This window comes from Erythrolamprus reginae, chromosome 12 (assembly GCF_031021105.1).
Source record: "Erythrolamprus reginae isolate rEryReg1 chromosome 12, rEryReg1.hap1, whole genome shotgun sequence".
Classification (NCBI taxonomy): Eukaryota; Metazoa; Chordata; class Lepidosauria; order Squamata; family Dipsadidae; genus Erythrolamprus; species Erythrolamprus reginae.
The window spans coordinates 25,329,640-25,354,932 of record NC_091961.1 but is presented as its reverse complement, the minus strand read 5'-3'; the positions used below and the strand labels follow the sequence as shown (position 1 = coordinate 25,354,932).

The 25,293-nt window shown below is 43.1% G+C and overlaps 1 protein-coding gene across 1 annotated transcript in view; it reads left to right on the top strand.

The window, feature by feature from the left end:
- The window catches only part of ADAMTS8 (ADAM metallopeptidase with thrombospondin type 1 motif 8), a 39,468-nt gene extending 14,444 nt beyond the window's left edge, over positions 1-25,024 (top strand). The window contains exons 2-9 of the mRNA XM_070765155.1: positions 11,539-11,778; positions 12,420-12,552; positions 13,719-13,886; positions 15,133-15,431; positions 16,383-16,566; positions 18,848-19,017; positions 20,570-20,745; positions 22,872-25,024. Coding sequence (XP_070621256.1) covers positions 11,539-11,778; positions 12,420-12,552; positions 13,719-13,886; positions 15,133-15,431; positions 16,383-16,566; positions 18,848-19,017; positions 20,570-20,745; positions 22,872-23,622 — 2,121 coding nt within the window. The 3' untranslated portion in view covers positions 23,623-25,024. The remainder of the gene's footprint in view (positions 1-11,538; positions 11,779-12,419; positions 12,553-13,718; positions 13,887-15,132; positions 15,432-16,382; positions 16,567-18,847; positions 19,018-20,569; positions 20,746-22,871) is intronic.
- The last annotated feature ends 269 nt before the right edge of the window (positions 25,025-25,293 follow it).

Sequence of the window (25,293 nt, the reverse complement as noted above, 5' to 3'; positions counted from 1 at the left end):
GAGTTGGCCTTCTTTGGGTCCCGTCGACTAAACAATGTCGTCTGGCGGGACCCAGGGGAAGAGCCTTCTCTGTGGCGGCTCCGACCCTCTGGAACCAGCTCCCCCCTGAGATTAGGATTGCCCCCACCCTCCTTGCATTTTGCAAACTTCTTAAAACCCACCTCTGCCGTCAGGCATGGGGGAACTGAAACATCTCCCCCTTGCCCATGTTGTTTTGGTATTAGATTGATTGTATCCGTGTTTTGTTTATTTGTTTTAATACTCTGGGGTTGTTTTTTATGAATTTTAGCTTAAAATTGTCATTGGATTGGTGGGTATTGGATTGTCATTATGTATTGTTTTTGTCTTGCTGTGAGCCGCCCCGAGTTTTCGGAGAGGGGCGGCATATAAATCCAATAAATCTAATCTAATCTAATATACCTGAGATAAGGTTTCTCCAGTTTTATTAATTCTAGTCTATTCACTGGAAATACATTCGCTTCTCTAGCTTGGTGCAGGCAAAATATGCATCCTATCACTATGCAAAAAAAAACAACAACCCACATATGCACTTCTACAGAATATCTCAAGGGGTTGTCATCAAGGAAGCGCCAAGTGGATTATTCCCGCTCTGTTTATCGTGTGGTCCAAGCGCATGCCAAGGATATGAGTGTAGTCAGGAAATTATAAATTGTGCCGAATCCCAGCATTTAGGTGGAATTGACTCAGCAGGCTTTTTTCATTGCTGTTACTGCCGCTGACATCTACCAAGGAAACTATTTTAAATTTGATTACAAGTCTAGGTCAAAGACGATAAGGCACACAAACAGGGGGAGGGGTGGACCGCGTTCCGAGAAAGTGATCTGGCTTTCCATTGTTGCCTTTTTTAAAAGAGAGCTGTCAGCGATGGGCTGTGTGATCTAAATGAGTACAAGGGTAATTGAAGAAAGTTGGAAAGACATCTCGGCTCAGCACTGAATCAAATTCTTTGGGCAGGAGGTCACAGATTTTAAATCTGGGTCTCTAATTGAAACCATTAATGACTGCAAAGACAGCCACAAGTGTTGTCATGCTATTGCTGGTCAAATGGAGTTCTTTGTCAAGGGGAAGAGCCTTCTCTGTGGCGGCCCCGGCCCTCTGGAACCAACTCCCCCCCAGAGATTAGAATTGCCCCCACCCTCCTTGCCTTTCGTAAGCTACTTAAAACCCACCTCTACCGCCAGGCATGGGGGAATTGAGATTCCCTTTCCCCCTAGGCCTTTACAATTTTATGCATGGTATGTCTGTATGTATGTTTGGTATTTTATATTAATGGGTTTTTAATCGTTTTTAGTATTGGATTATTATTGTACGCTGTTTTATGATTGCTGTTAGCCGCCCCGAGTCTTCGGAGAGGGGCGGCATATAAATCCAATAAATAAATAAAATAAATATATAAAATCATTGTTTACTCCAGAGAAAACTGGGTTTTCTCCAGGGGTGAAATTCAACAGGTTCTGCCCTGCGCCCCAATTCCCGCCCACCAAGCCACGCCATGTCCAACAAGCCACGCCCGCAGAATTGGTAGTAAAAAAAAATTGAATCCCATCATTGGTTTGGGAAAGTAACAATAGAATTGACCGCTCTGTTGCTGAAGTTGTATTTTCTGCAATTGAGTTTGGAACGGTTTACCTTGCGTTTGTATCTATTGCGTGCTTGTGTATTGTTGTGTTTGTCTTTAAAATAACTCTTCAAATACTAGAACACTGGTATCGTGTCTCCCCTAGTCTTTCTTTTCATTAGGCAAGACATTTAGGAATCTACTGTGCTGTTGTCTGACAATCAAACTATGCAAGTCAAGTGTATATTGGGCCCATTTTCCTTTACCCCCGGAAGCCGAGTAACGACGCTGAGACGTGTTGTGGATTAAAAATGGGTCATTTATTGAATTTAAATAAATTTAAATAAATTTAAATAAATTTAAATAAATTTAAATAAATTTGCATGCGCCAATTTCAATATTTAAATTCAGAACAAACTAAGGACCTGCAGAGGCCAAAACTAACGGGGCGGAAATTCCTGCCATAACATTCCTTGGCAACCTTGGGCAAAAACTCCCTGCTGACCCAGGTGAAGGTACCACCTTCACCTGGGTCCAGGCCACGCCCCTTCGTCATGTGGGAGGAGTCCACCCTCCAATCCCCGTGGGAATTGGATCCGGTGATTCCCATGGACATCCTCTCTCCAATCCCCGACGTTGTTTAAACCTCTGGTTCCTGGAGAGAGGTGGTCCATCACCCTTTAGGATGCCCAAAAGGAGCATGCGCAGTTGCTTCTAATTGCCCATTTCCGCCCCTAACCTGCCAAACCCCAATGACCAAAGGGAGGCCTATACCACTAAGTGCGCCGCACCCCCTAACCAATCCAGTCCATACCCTCAGTGTGGAATAGGCGAAAAAACGGCCGCCTCTAAAGGGGAGGCCGCAAAAAATTCCTATTCGGCCCCGAGGCGACCTCAGGAGGACACACTGGTGATAGCGGAGGGTGGGCGGGTGTTCGCTTTAAAGCCAAGCAAGGGGGAGGTCTTGTCCAGATCGCCCTTAAATAGGGCGATCTGAGACCTCCCCCTACCCAACAGGCAGCGCGCCGCCCTGGCGCACTGCCAAAAGCCGAACTTCCGGGTTACGAAGAACCCGGAAGTCCGGACTTCATGGAGCTGCTGGCAGCGTCTCTCCGGCCCCGCAGGTAATTTCGGCTGGCGCTAAAACGCCAGCCGTGCATTAGTGCTAGCAAGCTCTCTGCCTTACCTCATTCCATTTTTCTTCCTAAAATTATTTTCATTCATAATAAAATGGACGAAATCTAATGTAACAGAAAGTTGTCAGTACCTGAGATAATATTCCAGTTACAATGGAGTAGAATGTAATTACTGTAAATTAAAAGGAATGCTGAGTCATGGTGGATCAGCAGAATGTGGTACGACCTGATTGGTTAAGAACTGTATATACTGTAATGCACCTTTGCATAGGCATGGGTAGCTAGTTGATGGTTAGTTTGATTGGTTGGGTGGCACTGGCCTACAGTGCCTCTGCCAGAGGAAAGGAAGTTCAGGGGACTATGTTCAGTCCTCTACAATCTATGATTGTAGTTAGTGTCATCTAGTAAGATACTGTTGGTGTTATGTAAATAAAATATAGAGAGTACAGTAGTCCCTCGCTATACCGCGCTTCACCTACTGCGGCTTCACTTTATCGCGGGTTTTCAAGAAATATTAATGAGAAAAATCATTCGCGGATCTTCGCTGGTTCGCGGGTTTCTGAGGAAGTCGATCGGCAGATTTAAACAGCCCGCGGAACTCGAACGGCAGGTTTTTCAAAAAAAATAATCTAAAATTGTAAATACTGTATTTAAATACTGTATCTAAAATAAATACTGTGTGGGAAGGGTTTATAAACAGTTAAAACAATGAAAACTTACCAAACAATTACAATATAAATACTTAAATAAGTACTATCAGTCGATAAATTCCCCATCGCGGATTTCACCTATCGTGGCAGGGTCTGGAATGTAACACCAGCGATAGGTGAGATCTTACTGTATAGTTTTTGCTACGAAGAAGAAGTAAAAGTCTTCTCAAGAATTCCTGCTGTATTGTCTTCATTCTGAAATGTCTCTAGTTCCTGATATCGTATCTGAGTCTGGGAGGGCAGCTTCCAAAGGCAACTCTGACAAAAGTGTCCTGGGGTGCTTAGATCTGGCCTGCAAGGCTACCCTGGAATCAGCAAAGGACTGGCCCACAGTGCCTCTGCCAGAGGAAAGGAAATTCAGGGGACTATGATCAGCCCTCCTGAGCTCCATTTTCGCTGGCAGAGGGTTGCAGGAGGCCACTGCAGTCGAAAAAAGAGCTCTGGAGCCAGAGGTGGCATTCAGCAAGTTCTGACAAGTTCTGGAAAATCAGTAGCGGAAATTTCAAGTAGTTCAGAGAATCAGTAAGAATCTGACTGGCCCCTCTCCCATCTAATCTGTCCCATCTGATTGGGAGGAAATGAGTATTTTGCAGTAACCTTCCCCTGGAATGGGAAGGACATGGGGATTTTGCAGTATCCTTTCCATGGAGTGTGGAAGGAAGGAATATTTTGCAGTATCCTTCCCCGCCACATCCACCAGTGGCCAGAGGTAGGCAAAGTTGGCTCTTCTATGACTTGTGGACTCCAACTCCCAGAATTCCTGAGCCAAACATGCTAGCTCAGGAATTCTGGGAGTTGGAGTCCACATGTCAGAGAAGAGCCAACTTTGCCTACCCTTGCACCAAGCCACGCTAAGTCAAGCCAAGCCAAGTCACGCCCATAGAACTGGTAGTAAAAAAAAAAATTGAATCCATGGGAATCCCTTTTTCACTGGCAGAGCATTCGGGCCACCACAGTGCCCCCCCTCTTAACAATAGTGACTTCAAGCTGGCCACATCTACCCAGCCCACACCTACAGCAGCCCCCCAAGGTCAAACCCAACCCTGAAGTGGCTCTCAATGAAATCAAGTTTGACACCCCTGCTCTAGAGAATCGGCTTTATTGTTCAGAAAGGTTTCACATGCTTTCACAGGCATTCCCAGAAAATGATGGGAAGAATTGGCCACCTGCCTCTTTGGTTTGGGTTTTAAGGAAACTGAACTTGGTGGTGGAAAAAGCACTCTAGGTGTTGTGGTTAGCTCTGGCCCAGCTCCTGCCCCAAGGACTGTGGATGTGGGGGAGACATCCCCATGCTGCAGGCCTGTTTTGCCCCCCCCCCAGTGGAATCTGCTGATGAAGGCTCCTCTGACCAAGAAGACATGAGTGACAGGGAAGAGGAGAGTGGGGCAGACAGCTCAGAAGGAGATCAATTCTCTAGCTCCTCCTTGGATTCAGAACAAGAGTTAATGATACAGCCACGCATGCGGGGAGCGATGCATAGGCAACAACAACTGAGAGATTATTATCAAAGAAAATGAGGCCACCTGTGGTTGGGTGGGGCTGTGGTAATTAGTGAGGCTGCTATAAAGAGCAGCCTGTTTGTTTGGCCATTGTGGAGGATTATCTGATCGTTGTGTTTCATGACTGCTTTACTGACTTTGACCTTTTGTGTGCTGATTTTCCCCCGCTTTGAAACTAAACCAGGGCAAAGTGTGTTTCACTTTGTGAAAGAAGAAGGACTGTGAATTGCCTCACAGCTGCAAGCTAAGTATCACAGAACTGATAAGGGACTTGTACAAATTACCAGTTTGTTTGGAGACAAGTGCTCTTTGCTATCCCAAAAGAAGGCTTGGTTTAGATGAATTTTCATTATAAAGAACATTGTTTTGAATTTTCAAACGTGTGTGTGTCTGGAATTGTATCTGTGCATTTTTGGGAGGATTCTACCAGAGAGCTCGCCAGAACACTAGGCAAGCCAAAATATGACATGGTAAGTAGTTTTATAAGTTTGTTGTTTAATTGGACTTTTTTTAACCTTTATGACTGATGGTGCTCGTTGATTTAATGAGAACCACAATTGTTCTCAAAATTGATCCCCAAAGAGTCTTTATTGGGGACAGGTGCTAAACTTAGCTTTTGGTGTGAAACACCATCTGGTTTGGATCTATATTTTCTTTCCCCAAATACACCAGGGATGCATGCTTTCTTCTCTCTCTCTCCCTCCCTCTTTCTCTCCTTCCCTCCATTTCCCCTTCTCTCCCCTCCCTTTCTCTATCTCTCTCTGAAACATTTTATGTGTTTGGGTACCGGCTGCCATCAACCAAGACTGATTAGAATGCAATGTTACATTCTAATAACTTTACTGATGAGCTGTGGTGGTGCAGTGGTTAGAACGCAGTACTACAGGCTATTTCTGCTAACTGCCAGCTGCCTGCAATTTCGCAGTTCGAATCTCACCAGTCTCAAGGTTGACTCCACCTTCCATTCTTCCAACGTGGGTAAAATGAGGACCCAGAAGGTTGGGGAAAATATATGTTGACTCTGTAAACCACTTAGAGTGCGCTGTAAAAGCACTGTGAAGCGGTATATAAGTCTAAGTGCTGTTGTTATCTTCCTTCCTTCCTTCCCACCCTCCCTCCTTCCCTCCCTCCCTCCCAGTGGTTAGAATGCAATATTGCAGGCTAACTCATTGCTCACTGTCATGAGTTCGATCCTGACCAGCATAAGGTTTACTCCACCATCCAGCCTTCTGAGGTGGGTAAAACAAGGACCCAGATTATTTGGGGCAAGATGCTGACTCTGTAAACCACTTAGGGAGGGCTGTAAAGCACTGTGAAGTGCTATATACATCTAAGTGCTACTGCTATTGCTATTACGAGCAAGCCTTGTACAAATCTAGACTTGAATCAAAGCCTTACTTGGTAAGAACATCTTTCGATTCTCCGGAAGCCTATGGCTCAACCTTCTAGTCTATTGTGCATCGCTATGGCTGTAGGGTACGTAAAAAGACAACAGCTTTTACAGGTAGTCCTCAACTTATGGACCTCAAGCAAACCCCAAACTTTCTGTTACTAAAGAAGGTAGTTGTTAAATGAGTTTTCCCCCACTTTATGATATTTTTGCCACAGTTCTTATGCAAATCACTGCAGTTGTCAAAGGAATCATGCAATCTGCCTTTCCCCAGGGGTGGGCTTTAAAATTTTTAGCAAAGGGGTTCTCTGACCAGTTGCTGAGTGGGCAGGGCCATAGTGGGGGCATTTTTGCCTGCAGGCCATGAGTTTGACACCCCTGATCTAAAAGAAGAAAAGCAATTACACTGGTACCTCTACCTACAAATGCCTCTACTTACAAACTTTTCTAGATAAGAACCGGGTGTTCAAGATTTTTTTGCCTCTTCTCAAGAACCATTTTCTACTTAAGAACCCGAGCCTCTGAAACCGTAACTAGAAAAGGAAGGGAGAAGCCTCCGTGGAGCCTCTCTAGGATTCTCCTGGGAGGAAATAGGGCTGTAAAAGGCAGGGAGAAGCCCCCATAGGGCCTCTCTAGGAATCTCTTGGGAGGAAACAGGGCCGGAAAAAGCCGGGAGAAGCCTCCGTGGGGCGTCTCTAGGAATCTCCTGGGAGGAAACACCACCCTCCACCCTCCCTGTGGTTTCCCCAATCGCACATATTATTTGTTTTTACATTGATTCCTATGGAAAAAATTGCTGCTTCTTACAAACGTTTCTACTTACGAACCTGGTCACGGAATGAATTAAATTCGTAAGTGGGGGTACCACTGTACATTGTTTGGTTAGTAAACCAGATTGACTATTTGCTGTTGATAGGGTAAAGGTTGAACAATTAGTAAAGGAGATATTTTTTTCTAGGTGCCCTTAAATCTCACTTGTGCAACTTAATTTAAGTAATGGTGACGTGTCCGAGGTGCCAAAAATTTCAACGGGCAAATGATGCCAGAGCATAAAGGGGCTTCTTGCTGTTTCCCAATATTTTTATCTGTTGTGTAACCCATTGCATTTTTGTCTCACGAGTTCGTGCCAAGCCAGGCTGGAACTGTGACTCACTGATAAGATGTTAACATCAGCCTTATACATAGCTGAAGTGTCTGACCTATGAAGTCATCTCGCTTCCATCTTCTTCACCCAAACAGAAGGTTCAGTGATGTAAACCCTTGAGAGCTCACGCAAATACCCTGGACAAAAAATGTTTTTCCATTCACAAGTACATCATGTCATGTGACTCCCACACACTGCACTCGATTCAGCACTTTTTATAGTGTTCCCTGTAAGAAGCTTTGCTGCAATTGTCACAAATTAGCTGTCCAAAGTCCGTTGCTGATTTGATTCAGTAGATCGCTTCTCTGGAGGCCTACAATGTCCAGGATCTGCTCAATTCCAACCAAGGATACAGATGAACAGAGTTAGAAGGGGACTTGTAGGTCATCTAGTCCAACCCACCACCCAAGCAGGAGACCCCAAACCATTTCTAAATGATGGCAGTCTTGTCTCTTCTCAACAGCTTCCAGTGATGAAGCTCCCACAACTGCTGAAGGCAACTTCTATTCCATCTTTTGGTTGCTCTCACTGTCAGAAAAAATTCTCCTTATTTCCTTGTTCAGTTTCCATCCATCATTCCGCCCTTGGGTGCTTTGGAAAACAGGTTGACCCCTGTCCTCTCTGTGGCAGCCCCTCAAATACAGTGGTACCTCTTAAGAACGCCTCTAATTATGAACTTTTCTAGATAAGAACCGGGTGCTCAAGATTTTTTTGCCTCTACTTAAGAACCATTTCCTACTTAAGAACCCGAGCCTGGAAAATTTTCCCAGGGAATTTAAGAGCGGCACGAAGGCCTGGTCAGTTTCCTGCCATTCCCCCTTTAATCCCGGCCATCTCGGGCTTTTCTGAGCTGCCAGAGCAGCCTTTTGGTGGCGCGTAAGGAGGCTTTGGCAGCCCAGAGTGAATGGAGCGTTTTCCTTTCTCTGGGCACTTAGAGAGGGAATAAACCACTTCGCTGTGATGACTCCCCCATGCTGCCTCCTATACACCCGGCGCGAGGTTACCTCCCAGAGCGTCTGGGTGCGGAAAGGCAAAAGGGGCACTCACCTCATCTTCTTCCTTTTGCAGCAACTGTCCTCCTTCTCTTCTTCCTCCTCCTCCCACCCAAATTCCGAGCTTTTATTTCTTTCCTAATGGTTTTGCACGCATTATTTGCTTTTACAATGATTCCTATGGGAAAAATTGCTTCTACTTAAGAACGTTTCTACCTGGTCACAGAACGAATTAAGTTCTTAAGTAGAGGTACCACTGTACTGGAAAACTGCTATCATGTCTCCCCTGCTCCTTCTCTTCACTAGATAAGCCATGCAACCATTCATCCTATGCTTTAGCCCCCAGTCTCATGATCATCTTGGTTGCTCTTCTCTGCACTCTTTCCAACATCTCAACATCTTTTTTATAGCGTGGTGACCAAAACTGGATGCAGTATTTATCTTATCTTATCTTATCTTATCTTATCTATATTTGTCAAACAATTATAGCATGGCAGTTTGTATAAACATAACATTAGAAAAAGTAATGATAAAAAGTAATGATAAAAGACAAAAGACGGGCGGTAGTATTCTTAGAATAGTATTATAAGTGTGGTCTTACTATTGGATTATTATTGGATTATTATGTGCTCTGCAGTGCAACTATAAAACCTACAGTGCCTGGAATTAGCTGGGTTAATCCAATTTACTGATAAAAGGGCCACTTTCTGTAGCAATAGGTGTGCATGATTAAGAATGTTCAGTTGCTCAGCTATCAGCAAGAACGTAGGATCTCTTTGGAAACAAGATTATTGTCAGGATATAAACCCGAAGTAATATTATAAGTACAGTGGAAGTAAAGTGAATGCTAAGTCATGGTGCTTCAGCAGAATGATGCAATCTGTTCTATGATCTGATTGGTCAGTACATGTATATAACGTAATACACCTTTTGTATGGATGTGGTCTGGTTTGATGGTTTGGTTTAGTGATTTAGTACAGTGTGGTTTGCAAAACCCGAACTATTTTTATTAGGAATCGTAAGACAAAACTTTAGTAAAGAAAACAGATATATTATAATTCACATTATTACAGCTGCAAGGATTCTATATGCACAATTCTGGAAACAGGAAAAAAACCCAACCGTTCTATCCCTTTTGATTAAAATAATGGAATGTGCAGAAATGTCCAAGCTAACAATGGAATTGCAAAACAAGGATGAGACAGATTTCTATAAAGCATGAGACAAACGGTACCATTGGTTAAAAAAAAGAAATTACTTAAAAATTATTCATCAAGAAAAATATCCAACAAAAACAACTTGTAAAACTAGCAATCTACGTCACAAATCATAATATCAAATTGAAACGATAAAATTGTAAACATCGATTGACACGAACTTTAAATTACAAAGAAACTGAATGAACAAACCCTTAAACCACTGATACGTGTTGGCACTAACAATTACATCAAAAACATATGGATAAAAACTTTAGGGAAATCTACACCACCTATGTGCTTATACCACAGGCCGCAAAGCGTGAAAGCCCCAGCTCTAACGCTGGCCCTCTACGCTCTTCTTACTACTCCTCTTTTGCTCCAATTTCCTATCCCCCTTCCCTTTATATCTCTTTCCCTTCTTCCCCAACCCTCTGCCTTTTCTCTTTTCTCCTTCCCCACCTACGTGTACTATATAAGTAAATTATAAATGTTAGAATGTTTTTTTGTTTTGTTTTTAAACGATAGTGGTTGGTTGGTGATTTGTTCTGTAATATAGTGAAGAGTAAATATTTTGATACTACAGTAGTAAAAGAGCCTTCTCAAGAAAGAACTCCTGCTGTCTTATCTTTATTGAGAAAACTACCTAGTGCCTGGTATCCGCAACGTTTCTATCGCAAATTCAAAATAACTCTGACAATTATATTTTATAATTATCTTCTTAGAGTTGTTAAAACAAAACAAAGTACGACCAGGTCAACATGGATTTTATAACCCATCAGTGTGACATTTGCTTCACTCACAGCACACAGGGGTCCAATTTCCTAACATAATTTACTTGGATTGTTGTTAATTATTGTTCTTTCGATCACTTCTGCTTGAGCTCGGTGCTATGTGATAAGTTTCCAAGATGCAATACAAACAGCTTTGTTTGTGAGATGATGGGGGCATGGCTACTGCCTGGGAAATAAAGATAGGGAGGGGTTTTTTTCTCAGTGTAGTGAAACTGATTTAGGGATTATAGCCTTAATTAAATGAGATTTCATCATGGTTGCCTTATGAATTTAATTAGACCAGGACATCAACCAGCGATATAAGTATCTCCTCTGCTTTGTTTTGCAGTCTTGGTGGTTATGAAAGGATAGATTGTTTTGCTCTTGCAAGTAAACACAGTTATACTACACCACATATTGATACAACATTAAATAATATATATTACTTTAGCAGCTATACAAACAGAAGATAATTTTCCAAACATACAAAATCAAATTAGATAGCTTAATAAATCCGCAAACTAGATAAAAGGACACATTGACAGGTCGCTTGACTACAAAAGTGAACAAATAGACCTTCTATGTAACAAATTAATCAAGTGTTCAAGATTTTTTTTGCCTCTTCTCAAGAACCATTTTCCACTTACAAACCTGAGCCTCCAAAACTGTAACCGAAAAAGGCAGGGAAAAACCTCCATGGGGCCTTTCTAGGAATCTCCTGGGAGAAAACAGGGCCGTAAAAGGTGGGAAGAAGCCTCTATGAGGGCCTCTCTAGGAATCTCCTGGGAGGAAACAGGGACGGAAAAGGCAGGGAGAAGCCTCCATGAGGCCTCTCTAGGACTCTCCTGGGAGGAAACAGGGCCGGAAAAGGCGAGGAGAAGCCTCCATGAGGCCTCTCTAGTAATCTCCTGGGAGGAAACAGGGCCTCCATCCTCCCTGTGGTTTCCCCAGTCGCCCGCATTACATTGATTCCTATGGGGAAAATTACTTCTTCTTACAAACTTTTCTACTTAAGAACCTTGTTACGGAACGAATTAAGTTTGTAAGTAGAGGTACCACTGTAGTTCTGTTTTTAGAAATACCACTTGATTTATTCCATGCCTTTGGTGGGTTTTTCAGAATCATATCCTCACCTTAATGTCTGTGGCTGCTCAAATCTACAAGCACCCCAGCCTGAAGAATTCTATCAACCTGGTGGTGGTGAAGGTCTTGGTAGTGGAAGATGAAAAAGATGGACCGGAAGTATCGGACAATGGCGGTCTGATGCTGAGGAACTTCTGTAATTGGCAACAGTTCTTCAACCCTCCAAGTGACCGTCATCCAGAACATTATGACACTGCAATCCTGCTGACAAGACAGGTATTTAGGTGAAGGTTGTCCGAGGGACATATTGAAGATGATCTGGTAGAACAGTGTTTTTCAACCAGTGTGCCGTGGCACACTAGTGTGCCGCGAGACATGGTCAGGTGTGTCGCGAAGCTCAGAGAGAGAAAGAAAACAAGAGAAAGAAAGAGAGAGAGAGAAAGAAAGAAAGAGCAAGAGAGAGAGAAAGAAAACAAGAGAGAAAGCAAGAAAGAGAGAGAGAGAAAGAAAGAGAGAGAAAGAGAACAAGAGAGAAAGAAAGCAAGAGGGAGAGCAAGAGAAAGAAAGAGGGAGAGGGGGAGGGAAGGTGGGAGAGAGAAAGACATAGAGGGAGGTAGGGAGGTAGAGAGAAAGAGCAAAAAAGAGGAAAGAAGGAAGAGAGAAAGAAAGGGATGGAGAGAGAAAAAAAGAGGGAGAGAAAGAGGGAGAGAGAAATAGAGCGAAAGGAAGAGAGAATTTTTTTGTCCAAACTTTTTTTAGCCGCCCCCCTCCCCTCAATGTGCCCCATGGTTTTGTAAATGTAAAAAATGTGCCGTGGCTCAAAAAAGGTTGAAAATCACTGTGGTAGAAGAATGGGCGAACCATCCCTTTGTAACTCAGCATTCATATTATTTCCGTCTTATCCTTCTCAATCACAGGATTTCTGTGGACATCAAACCTGCAGAACCCTTGGAGTGGCTGAGACTGGCACCATGTGTAATCCAAGCAAAAGCTGCTCTGTGATAGAAGATGAGGGCCTCCAAGCAGCTTACACCTTGGCCCATGAACTAGGTAGCTACCACGCCTATCCTGATGGGGAGTCTGTCATCATTTGTATCAAAATCAACATCTGCCTTGCAGATAAGCTACCCTAATATTGTAGGTGGCATTCTCAAGATTGGACCTTAAAGAAAGGACGATAGGTGGGCTTGTTGATACTCCCTGAGCTAGGTGGCTTTTCTGCAGACATTTCATTACTCAACCAGGTAACGTTGTCAATGCATTGACACATTGATCAGTGCATCTATCATCTTTTAGAAGAGAATATTGGTAGCTCGGGGTTGAACTGTGAAGTCTCTGGGCTTGGTAGTTTTCTTGCGGAGAGGGGCGGCATACAAATCTAAATAATAAATAAATTAAATAAAATAAATAAATTCATTACCCGATTGAGCTACAAATATTATCTCCTAAAAATGCTACGTTAAATCGCTTTCTATGATGAAATGTGGAGAATCCACTGGCACCAAAATGACATAATATTCCCAAATAACATAAAACTTGGTGTTTGTGTGTACACAAACACATCTCCTTGTAATATAGATAAGTAGAACTATGCAACCAGATTTAATTCATACACACACATACACACACCTGCTTGAGCAAGGGGTTGGACTAGAAGACCTTTAAGGTCCTCTCCAATCCTATTATTCTATGCTCTATGCCCGTGATGGCAAACCTATGGCATGTGTGCCACAGGTGGCGCACGAAGCCATATCGGAGGGCACGTGAGACTTTGTTCCAGTGCGCGTGTGTGTGCTGTCCAGCTGATTTTCAGCTTTGGGAAAGGCTGTTACGCCCTTCATGCCACTTCAGGGAAACTTCGGGACTTCCCTGAACTTCCCTGAAGTCCCGGAGGCAAAAAAAAAAAACCCAACGGACAAACCGGAAGTTTGGAAAAATGCCCTTCTGGTTTGCCGTTGTGCTATTTTTTGTACTCCAGAGGGTTCAGGGAAACTTCCTGAAACCCCAGAGTGCAAAAAACAGCACGATGGGCAAACCGGAAGTCTGTTTTTCTGAACTTCCGGTTTGCCTGTTTGGGCATTTTATTCACCTATCAGGCTTCATTAAGGCCCGCATGCTAGCACACCCACAGACATCCTTTTGGCACACGAATCAAAAAAGGTTCGCCATCACTGGTCTATGCTCTAACCATCCTTTTTTTTTCTTTTTCTTTGCAGGGCACGTGCTCAGCATGCCTCACGATGACTCCAAGAGCTGCGAAAAGGTCTTCGGGACATTAGGAAAACATCACATGATGGCTCCCTTGTTTATTCATTTAAACAAGACTCTGCCTTGGTCCCCCTGCAGTGCCATGTATATCACAGATTTCCTGGATGGAGGACATGGTACATATCCTGATAGATAGATAGATAGATAGATAGATAGATAGATAGATAGATAGATAGATAGATAGATAGAGAGATAGATAGATAGATAGATAGATTTAAATGATAGATAGATAGATAGATTTAAATGATAGATAGATAGATAGATAGATAGATAGATAGATAGATAGATAGATAGATAGATAGATAGATAGATAGATAGATAGATAGATAGATGTATGTATGTTACTGTGGTCCTCAACCAATAATGCTGTCTATCATTTGTCCTTTTTTGTGGCTATTCAAATAATGTGACTTAATCAACTGAAAAAGAATCCAAGCATATATTTGAAAACCTATCTTGGTTATAAGCCACTCCCACCTAGTCCCCCCTGGTCCCCCCTGGTCACATGATTGTCAAGCCACTGCCCCCAGTCACATGGCCGACAAGCCACTTCTACCCGGTCACATGGCCATCAAGCCACATCCACAAAATAAACAGGGTGGCAGTAAAATTTTTGATAGCCCATCACTGCATACACATACACACACACACACACATCTATCTATCTATCTATCTATCTATCTATCTATCTATCTATCTATCTATCTATCTATCTATCTATCTATTTATCTATCTATTTATCTATCATCTACCTATCTTTTTCTATAATCATGCTGAGCTCATTTGACAATGTTTGTGCGATAAGTTTCAACCCTTGCAAACAGGATCAGGTTTACGTTTGAAAGCGCCAATTTTAACACCAAATCTAATGCAGGCCAAGCTGGGCTGAATTTTCGCAAGTCAGTTTTGCATTCGAGCAAAGGAGCATGTCACTTTAAACCTCCAATAAATTAAATATGATTTTTGGAGAAATAGTACCTTCATTTCAAAGAACACTTTACAGATTGTTTGTTTGTTTGTTTGTTTATTGTTTATTTATTATTTGATTTGTATGCCGCCCCTCTCTGGAGACTCGGAGTGGCTTACAATGAATAACAATACAAATCCAAAAATTAAAACAGATTTAAGACCCTTAATATAAAAAACAATCATACATCTCATACAGGCCATACATAAAGCGGAACAGCCCAGGAGAATCAATTTCCCCCTACCTGACGACAGAAGTGGGTTTTGAGAAGTTTGTGAAAGGCAAGGAGGGTAGGGCCAGTTCTAATCTCTGGCTAGTGCAAATTGATGCTAAAAATGAAATTTAGCTGAAAGGCTAATGCATGCTTTGAGACAATCTTTGTACTTTTCCACCAGGTAACTGCCTGCTTGATGAACCAGCCCAACCTATCGCTCTACCAACTGACCTTCCAGGCCAAATACCGTTGTATAACCTAGACCAGCAGTGTCAGCAAATATTTGGCAAAGAGTTCCGACACTGCCCCAATGCCACCCAGGAAGGTGTCTGCTCCCAGCTTTGGTGCAAGTTGGAAACCGGAGAGCAACTCTGCCACACCAAAAATGGTAGCTTGCCCTGGGCTGACGGGACACCCTGTGGGCCAGGGAAAATGTGTTTGGAGAGCCACTGTGTGGCACAAGACACAGTGATGCCCAAGGTAATCTTAGAGGGAGATATAATGTGGACCACCTATCTCTAATAAGATAGAAATAGCATGTGAAGAATAATTACAGTGGTACCTCTACTTAAGAACGCCTCTACTTAAGAACTTTTCTAGATAAGAACCGAGTGTTTAAGATTTTTTTGCCTCTACTTAAGAACCATTTTCTATTTAAGAACCCAAGCCCCGAAAAATTTCCCAGGAAATTGGAGAGCGGCATGAAGGCCCGACATTCCCCCTTTAATCCCGGCCATCTCGGGCTTTTCTGGGCTGCCAGAGGAGCCTTTCGTTACTGCTTAAGGAGGCTTTGGCAGCCCAGAGCAAACGTAGTATTTTCTGATTGGCCCAGTTGCCTTTCATGCCTAAGGCAGGGACTAGAACTCACAATGTCCCAGTGATTGGCCCAGTTGTCTTTCATGCCTAAGGCATGACTAGAACTCACAATGTCCCAGTGATTGGCCCAAAGTTACCCAGTTGCCTTTCATGCTTAAGGCAGGGACTAGAACTCACAATGTCCCAGTGATTGGCCCAGTTGCCTTTCATGCCTAAGGCAGGGACTAGAACTCACAATGTCCCAGTGATTGGCCCAAAGTTACCCAGTTGCCTTTCATGCTTAAGGCAGGGACTAGAACTCACAGTCTTTTGGTTTCTAGCCGGGTACCTTCAACCGTAGACCCAACTGGCTCTTCATCCAAAGCAGAGAACAGCATCTCTGGATTCTATACTTTCATCCCCTTCCAGGAACCAGAGGTGTCCTTCTCTCTCTTTTTCTAAGACAACTTCTGCAATAGTTGAAGCAAAGCAGAGTATTTTACTGCTCCTTCACCAGAGGGTAGAGGGGATCAGGCTTTCCCCCCCTGTTGCCTTCGTATGTTTCATGGGGAGAAGACGAGTCTCTCAGTGACGTCTCACATTATAAGTCATAATCCAACCATTTGTGTCTTGCAGCTTGCTGTGGATGGAAACTGGGGCCCCTGGAGCTCCTGGGGACCATGTTCCAGGACGTGTGGCGGAGGGGTGCATTTCTCTTACAGAGACTGTGACAACCCAGTGCCTAAAAATGGGGGCAAATACTGTGAGGGGCAAAGAGTGCAATATGAGTTGTGCAACATTGAGGAATGCTCCCCAACTGGTAATTTCCTCTTTTATAGCATTATCAAGGGTTAGACATTTTGTACTGAAATGGCTTATGCAGAAATGAATCAATAACCCAGTAACTGGATATCTGCTAGGGTGGTGTTAATTTTTACCACCACCACCACCCCAGTTTGACACCCAGGGTGACGATGCCACCATTAAGGTTGTGTTAACCCAGCAGGTTTTACTGCCATTTGCAGCATCCCGCAGTCACATGACCATATTTTACCGAAAATCGGCATTTACCTCCACTGTCAAGCTGGTGCAGAAGTTGGTGATAAATTAACGTCTTGCCACATTATCTATAGAAGACCTGATGTTTATGGGAGGGGGATTTCAAGAGAGAACAGATGTAGCCATAAAGCATTCTTTCAATTGATTCAAGGACACCTTGGCCCACCCACCGTGGCCAGAAATGAAGGAAGGGGGGCCACACTGGCACAATCTGAGTGGGCAACATGACCAGTTTGTGGGTGGGGACAAGGGATGTGAACTTTCAACTGAGAGGGAAACTCAGATCTCAGTTTCCCTGTGTAGGTGTTTGTTTGTTTGTTTGTTTGTTTATTTATTTATTTGATTTGTATGCCGCCCCTCTCCGCAGACTCGGGGCGGCTAACAACAGCAATAAAACAGCATATAATAATAATCCAATACTAAAACAGTTAAAAAACTCTTATTATAAAACCAAACATACGTACAGACATACCATGCATAAAATTGTAAAAGCCTAGGGGGAAAGAGTATCTCAATTCCCCCATGCCTGGCGACAGAGGTGGGTTTTAAGCAGCTAATGAAAGGCAAGGTGGGGGCAATTCTAATCTCTGGGGGGAGTTGGTTCCAGAGGGCTGGGGGCGCCACAGAGAAGGCTCTTTCCCTGGGTCCCGCCAAGCGACATTGTTTAGTTGATGGGACCCGGAGAAGACCCACTCTGTGGGACCTAACTGTTACTACCACGCTGTGGCATATTTTGTGGGTGTGGCCTATTTTGTGGGTGTGGCTTATTTTGTGGGTGTGGCTTATTTTGTGGGTGTGGCTTGCTGGCCGTGTGACCAGGTGGGGGTGGCTTGACGATCATGTGACCGGGGTGTGGCTTAAAGATCATGCGACTGGCTTAAAAGTGGCCAATTTGATGTCAATCACATCAATGGTTCGGGTTAGAGTTAGGGTGCCTGGGTTCTCCTCGCCTCGGAGATACAATTTCCCTATCTTTTTAGTATTACTGAACATCCAAAATATACTCTTTAATTCTATGTATATATACCATATGTGTACATACATTTTACACACAGGCACACAAAAATGTACATTATTTACTATATAAATTGTATGTGTAGGTACACAAATACACGCACGCACAGCTCTTCTACAACTATACACATTCAACCTCGTTTAGTGCGATAGGAAAAACAAACGCAGAGCCCAGAAGGGAAAAAAAGAAAAAAAAATTCTACTGGTTCCGCGTACCTGACCATACCCGTAGGAGCCATCACTGGATGGATGCATTTCCAGGTAAATGCAAATTCTGTTTAGTGAAGTTAGGATCTTAGATCCAACAAACTCTGTAGACCAGTGGTCCCCAAACTACGGCCCGCGGGCCACATGCGGCCCGCTGAGGCCATTTATCAGGCCCACGGGTAAGTGACACAACACAGTGTTCCATCCAATTTTCTATGAATAAAATGTGGTATTTTGTTAGTAACTAATATCAATCATCAAAAAAGTTGCAAAAGTTTTTTTCCCTACTTTTATCATCCAGTTACATTCATTTTCTTTTAATTAAATTCCCTCCTTAATGTTCCTTCAAAAAATACACCAATTATAATTCTAACTTATTAACTATTATGCCAAAGTGCTTCCTTCTTTCTTTATACATTTTTCTATAAGCCAAGAAAACCTACAATCAGATGTTAACAAAAGAAAATTAAAAACAAAACATAAACATATATGAATTTCAGACTTCTTCCCTCCCTCTAAATAGTACATTCCCATTTTGTTTTTTACTTTAAAATAAGGTATGTGCAGTGTGCATAGGGATTTGCTCATAGGTTTTTTTTATAGTCCGGCCCTCCAACAGTCCGAGGGACAGTGAACTGGCCCCCTGTGTAAAAGGTTTGGGGACCCCTGCTGTAGACTGTCAATTAGGCTGCTGCATTGCTTTCAGGTCAGAGAAGGGAGATCAAAAGTTCTGCGAATTACTGTCCTGAAAATGTTGAAAGCGAGATTTTGCGTTGTGCGTGTATCCGCATTCACAAGGACTCCTTTCATTTCCATTGTAGGTATAAGCTTTCGAGAGCACCAATGTGAGGAACATGGCAAAAACTTCACCAACGTGAATGGAAATGTCCTAGAATGGGTCCCCATGTATGCTGCAGTGCCTCCTCGAGATCGTTGCAAATTAATCTGCCGGGTTAAAAGAGGGAATGAATTCAGAGTCTTTGACAACAAAGTAAGATTTCTGTTTACGCATTTTTACAGATTTCAAAACCTCTTGCCTACTAAAAGTTTTGCAAATTCCCCTGTTGTTAGTGTGGGCACCAGTACAATTATGTTCTACCATGTTTCCTATAAAATGAAGGGGGTCTATATATAGATTTTATACATTTACAAATGTGCAGAAGAATCTAAACGTATCCATATGTGCCTAAAGCCACGTGTTTGAGAATTTCGTAGCACAAGATGTACGAAGTTAGATACAGTGGTACCTCTACCTAAGAATGCCTCTACTTACGAACTTTTCTAGATAAGAACTGGGCGTTCAAGATTTTTTTGCCTCTTCTCAAGAACCATTTTCCACTTACAAACCTCCGAAACTGTAACCGGAAAAGGCAGGGAGAATCCCTCCCTTGGTTTCCCCAATCACATGCATTATTTGTTTTTACATTGATCCATATGGGAAAAATTGCTTCTTCTTACAAACTTTTCTACTTAAGAACCTGGTCACTGTTGTGATTCAGCCTGAGGCTCCTCAGGGACCGGCTGGATCTCTGCCGGATCCATGCCCAGAGGAGGAGGACAGTGAACAGGAGGGGGAGGACCAGGAAGACGGGGGAGAGGAACATCAGGAAGAGGAGGAGGGAGAGCAGCCTGAGACCCCTGGAGAGGGGGCTCTCCCCAGCTAGTAGCCTGGATTCATTGGATGAAGACTCACAGGCTATAATAGACATGAGGCAGCGACGTGCAGCTCAAAGACGGGGCCAATTAGAAAGGTATTTCCATCCCTGAATTGGCAACAGCTGGGTTTGGGTGTGGTTCTCCTCAGCAGGGTTGAAAAGGCAGGCCCGCCCTTACAGTCTTGTGGAGAGTTATCAACTGGGAGTCCTGTGACCTTGCTTCGATTCTTGGCGTCTCTGATCTTGGCTTGTGGCCTAGAAGTCTGGAAGACTTGGGGGAGGCGTGGGTTTTATTATCTCCAGCGTTGTTTTTGCCAGCAAGAATCCTGTTTTATTGCCTGGCCTTCGTGAAACCTCTGTGAAGCTTCATAGTGTTCCTGTCTGTAAGAACAGTTTTTGTTACCTGTGTTTGCTTTGAATTATATAAACTGCCTTTGCTTTTTACCAGTGTGTCTGAATACTCTTTTTGGTTGGTGTTGGCGTCTGGGGGGACCCAGACAGAACAGTCACAGAACGAATTAAGTTTGTAAGTAGAGGTACCACTGTATAAGTCGGTTGGGCGTATAATTATTGTTGATACAATATTAAATAACACTTTTCAAAAACATGCAGATTATGAGCAGTAATAACCAAAAGAGGAGTGAATATGCTTGAAATGTAAATGAAAATATCCATCAATATTCATGGGTGTAAAATTGGAAGCGTAAAGAAATTATAGTAGTAAAACAAGCACTGACCACACTAGCTTCGTACACTCTCCATGTTTCTAAAAAAAAATATCCGTAAGAAATATATTTGAAGGAATGTCTTTCTAGCCATTAGAAATGCACTGAAGAATGATAATGGATAGATCGACTTCATTTTATTCTTCCTTTCTTTTTATATCAGGTGATTGATGGAACAACATGTGCACCTGATACGCTCTCTGTCTGTGTGCATGGACAATGCATCAAGGCTGGCTGTGATCATATTATTGGGTCTTCCAAGAAACTAGACAAATGTGGAGTTTGTGGTGGGAACTCCTCAACTTGTAGAAAAATATCCGGCTCACTCAACAAATCCAAGTAAGAGAACTCCACAAATGTTTTGCAAAGCTTGGTGAAGAATGCACACTGCCCCGTTAGAGCTGAGTATAGAGTTCTGATGAACACACACACACTCAAAATGCAGGGGAAAAAATATTCCAGGGACCATTGGAATTAGCAGAATTCAACATTCTCCAAATAGTTTTTGCACTTTCAATCCAGGGTGAAATGCTACCCACCCAGACATTGCAATTTTCTTTTTTAACCCTCTGTGCATGCACAAAGCCTTCTATGCATGTGCAGAGAGTAAAAAAGCTTTAAAAAGGGCCCTCCCACCAGTGTTCCCTCTAATTTTTTTGGGGGGTGGGCGGAAAAGTATAGTGTCTGAGCGACAGTCCCTTCGGGACTGGGCGGCACAAAAATAATAAACAAACAAACAAACAAACAAACAAACAAATAAAACCCCCACCCTATTTTGCCTCAGAGAATTTCAAAATAAAATACAGTAGTCCCTCGCTATATCGCGCTTCACCTACTGCGGCTTCACTTCATCGCGGGTTTTCAAGAAATATTAATGAGAAAAATCATTCGCAGATCTTCGCTGGTTCGTAGGTTTCTGAGGAAGTCGATCGGCAGATTTAAACAGCCCACGGGACTCGATCGGCAGGTTTTTCAAAAAAAATATATCTAAAATTGTAAATACTGTATTTAAATACTGTATCTAAAATAAATACTGTGTGGGAAGGGTTTATAAACACTTAAAACAATGAAAACTTACCAAACAATTACAATATAAATACTTAAATAAGTACTATCAGTCGATTAATTCCCCATCGCGGATTTCCCCGATCGCTGCCGGGTCTGGAACGTAACACCAGCGATAGGTGAGGGCTTACTGTACTGTACTGTACTGTGTGTCTATAACAGTGAGCTCATAATAGGGCAACTCTATCAATATCAAAATGCCACTTAAATAGTTGAGCTAGTTTCAAACTAGATTTTGATTTTCTTTCTCTCTTCCTTACTCCCATTCTTTTTCTTTCTCTTTTCCTTCCTCTCTTTTTCTATCTATTTCTCTCTCTTCCTCTCTTCCTCTCTCTCTCCTTCCCTCTCACTCTTTCCCTCTCGGCTTCTGGGCAGGTTTGTAAAACTCTGAGTTGATGATGATTTTTAAGTGAGCGATTGCTCACTGCTCAGCTTAGAGGGAACTATGCCTCCCGCTCACTCCCAGTTTAATACTTACCTTTATTTCTTCGCCCAAAGCACAGCTGAACAGCTCCTCAGCTGTGTTACAGGCTGATTCCAGCTACTGAGCATGCTCAGAAGCAAAATTTCACTAGGGGATGCACATGCAAGTGGAGTGTGCATGTTTGCACAAAATGTCACGATGTGAACCAGTGGTGTAGGTAAGTGGAACCCCCCCTGTTGTGGCACGCTCATGTCTGGTACAATTAGTCATGGACCCAGAGGACGCTGAGACAGTGGAGACGAGGTACAGGCATCTTGTGTTCCTGGCACCTGAGACTGACAGTGAAGGGGACGTGGTGTCAGAGGCTGGAGAACAACCAAGGCCTTCAGCACATCCTGAGATGTGTGACTCAGGAGAAGAGGAGGAGCCTCTTCTGGATGCTAGAGTGTGCAGGGCCTCTAGGAGGCATGAGTGGTTTTCTAGGAGGAGGTTCACTTGTGAGTAGCACTGCTGACTATTGGGCCACACCCTCAGACTATTAAAGATGGAGTCAAGCGTCACTTCAGTGCAAAGAACAACGTCGTTCAATTCAGACATCTAGCTTCCGCTCCTGTGTTTTCAGCTGGTGTTTAAAAGAACACATTCTTGGCTTTCTTAATTAGCTCCGGCCTTCCAGCCACCTTCTGACATCTTCGCTCTTAAAATATTGCCTCGTTTATCTTCTTTCTGGGATTCTGGCCAGCTGATAAGATTTTGCTAGACTTTATTCCCCTTTGGAAAAGACTTTAAAAGACTGAGACTTTTGTAAATATTAAAAGGCTTTATTAGTTAATATGTTGGTGTTCATCTGATTTCTGGGGGGCTTGGCACTGGGACGGAACACCACCCCTGAGCGATACATGCTGTTCTTCAGCAGACTTTTTGTTCACAATGTTGTTTAGCTGAAGATAACAACCCATTTCTCTCATATCTATAGGTTTGGCTACAACGACGTTGTCACCATTCCAGCAGGGGCAACCAACATTGATATCAAGCAACACAGCCGACGAGGAGTAAGGCATGATGGAAATTATTTAGCACTGAGGACCCTGGATGGGAAATACCTACTGAATGGAAACTTCACCGTCTCAGCTATAGAACAAGACATTTTTGTCAAAGGGACTGTCTTGAGGTATAGCGGCTCCCTGACCACCCTGGAACGCCTCCAGAGTTACCAGCAGCTCCCCGAATCCATTGTGGTTCAGGTCTTGACCGTTTCCAGTGAGATGTTCCTCCCCAAGGCATTCCCTCCGGCCAAGGTGAAATATACCTTTTTTATCCCCAAGGACCTCCAATTCAGCAAGCAGAAGATCAAGGAGAAAAGCCTGGCCAACATGATCAAGCCCTTGCTGACCTCACAGTGGGTTCTGGGAGATTGGTCAGAGTGCTCCAAAACCTGTAGCTCGGGTTGGCAAAGGAGAGCAGTGGGATGTCTGGATGTGGAAGGGCAGCCGTCATCCACCTGTGACAGGGACCTCAAGCCCGAGGACATAAAACCATGCAGCGGTCTTCCTTGCCCCATCTGGCAGATGGGACCCTGGTCCCCCTGTTCCCAAACATGTGGAGAAGGAATGCGGACACGAAGCGCCTTGTGCATTGACTACCTAGGCAAGCCTGTCGCCTTCGAGAAGTGCAATTTATCGCAGCCCCCGGCAGCCACTACTCTCTGCATCCTCCAGGATTGCTGAAGCGAACTGAAGGCTTGGCACATGACCTAAGAAGCCTCCGTAACATAGTCTAACTACTAACCTAACTCCAACTAGGCTTGGCATGCCCAAGCAAGGGAGTAGTTTTAAGGCCAACGGGCACTAACTGACTTGAAGAGGTCTTATTTCATATCCCTGTATGAAATATTAGAAGGCATGGGTTAACACCACTAACCCCTCTCTCTTTCTCTCTCTCTCTTTCTCTTGTGTGCTCCTTTTCCTCCAAATTGACATCTACCTCACTGAGGAGGGGAAATAGAACTTTTGACAAATCATTTGACGTTTTGGAGAGGAAAAAAAATGTCTGCAGGTCGCTACTTGATAACTAAGGGAAGTTCGTGTCCTAAAGTCGTCCCGGCAGGTGAGCTGAAACTCAGCTACGCTTTCGCCCAGCATCTTTTATGGGTTGGATTTTAGAGACGTTATTTAAGATGCTGTTGTTCTTGCGATGCAGAGATGAACGCAGTTGTGTGCATCCTTTTGTGAGCCAAAGAGCTACAGTCTTTGGGGAGAGCAGGCGGCATACAAAATTCCGTCTTTGGTATTAACAAAATGATAAACCAGTCCTTGATTTAGTTGAACGCAAATGAAGATCGGGGTTCATAGTTTGGACAAATTGGTCCCAGGGAGTTTGATGGGGATGATAAGCAGGCTTATGCAATGTTTCTTCAAATATGGATAGTCCTTGACTTTCAGCCATGATTGAGTCCAAAATTCTTGTCACTGCGCGAGACATTTGTTCACTGAGTTTTGCTCCACCATTGTTAAGTAGAACCCCACTGACTTTGCTTGTCAGAAAATTTTAAAAAGTGATAATGTGACCCAGAGATACTACAATCGTCATAAATACCAGTAAGTTAACTCAGTGTCTAAATTTTAATTGTGTGACCATGAGTGATTGTAAATAGCTTTTTTTCAGTGCAGTTGAAACTTTGAATCATCACTAAACGAACAGTTGTAAGTGGAGGACTATCTGTATTATCATAAGAGTTTGAAAACTGTAATTGGTCATTGGCTGGCTTCCTCTGCAATTGACCATGAAATCTTTAACAATAATTTTGAATCTTTTTTATATGTCTTCCTGCTAGATGAGATGTTATTCTAAAACAGCATGTTCACATTCATTCCTCATCTTAGTATTGGGGATTCAAAATAACAGTTGTAATCTATGCTTCCCTTGGTGGTCATATATCATTCAATATTTTTGAAGGTTAGACAGTAATATGAGTAATAGAAGTGCTAGCTAACTGAAGGAAAGATAACTAAAAAGATATGGGTAGAATATGCCTCCAGATCCAGTCTAATATTAGGGGAGATTGCATGATTAATATTTCTCCTTTCCTCAATTTGAGGAGGGCACAATCTTAGAATTGCTAAAATGCAATACAGAAGGATTTTTAATGTACTTTCCTAAGATTATTTGGTTATGCCATTAAGAAATGTCCTTTTGACACTCGCAAGGTAAAAAATCATCTTTGAAGCTGCAATTTGCAAATCAAGAGATCATCAAACAAATACTGTGAACATTAACCAAAGCACATTTATCCAAATTATAAGATTTAGATTTATTGGATTTATATGCCGCCCCTCTCCGCAAACTCGGGCACTATATGATCCACTGCATGAGAAAAATACTTCAGTAGTCACTTGACT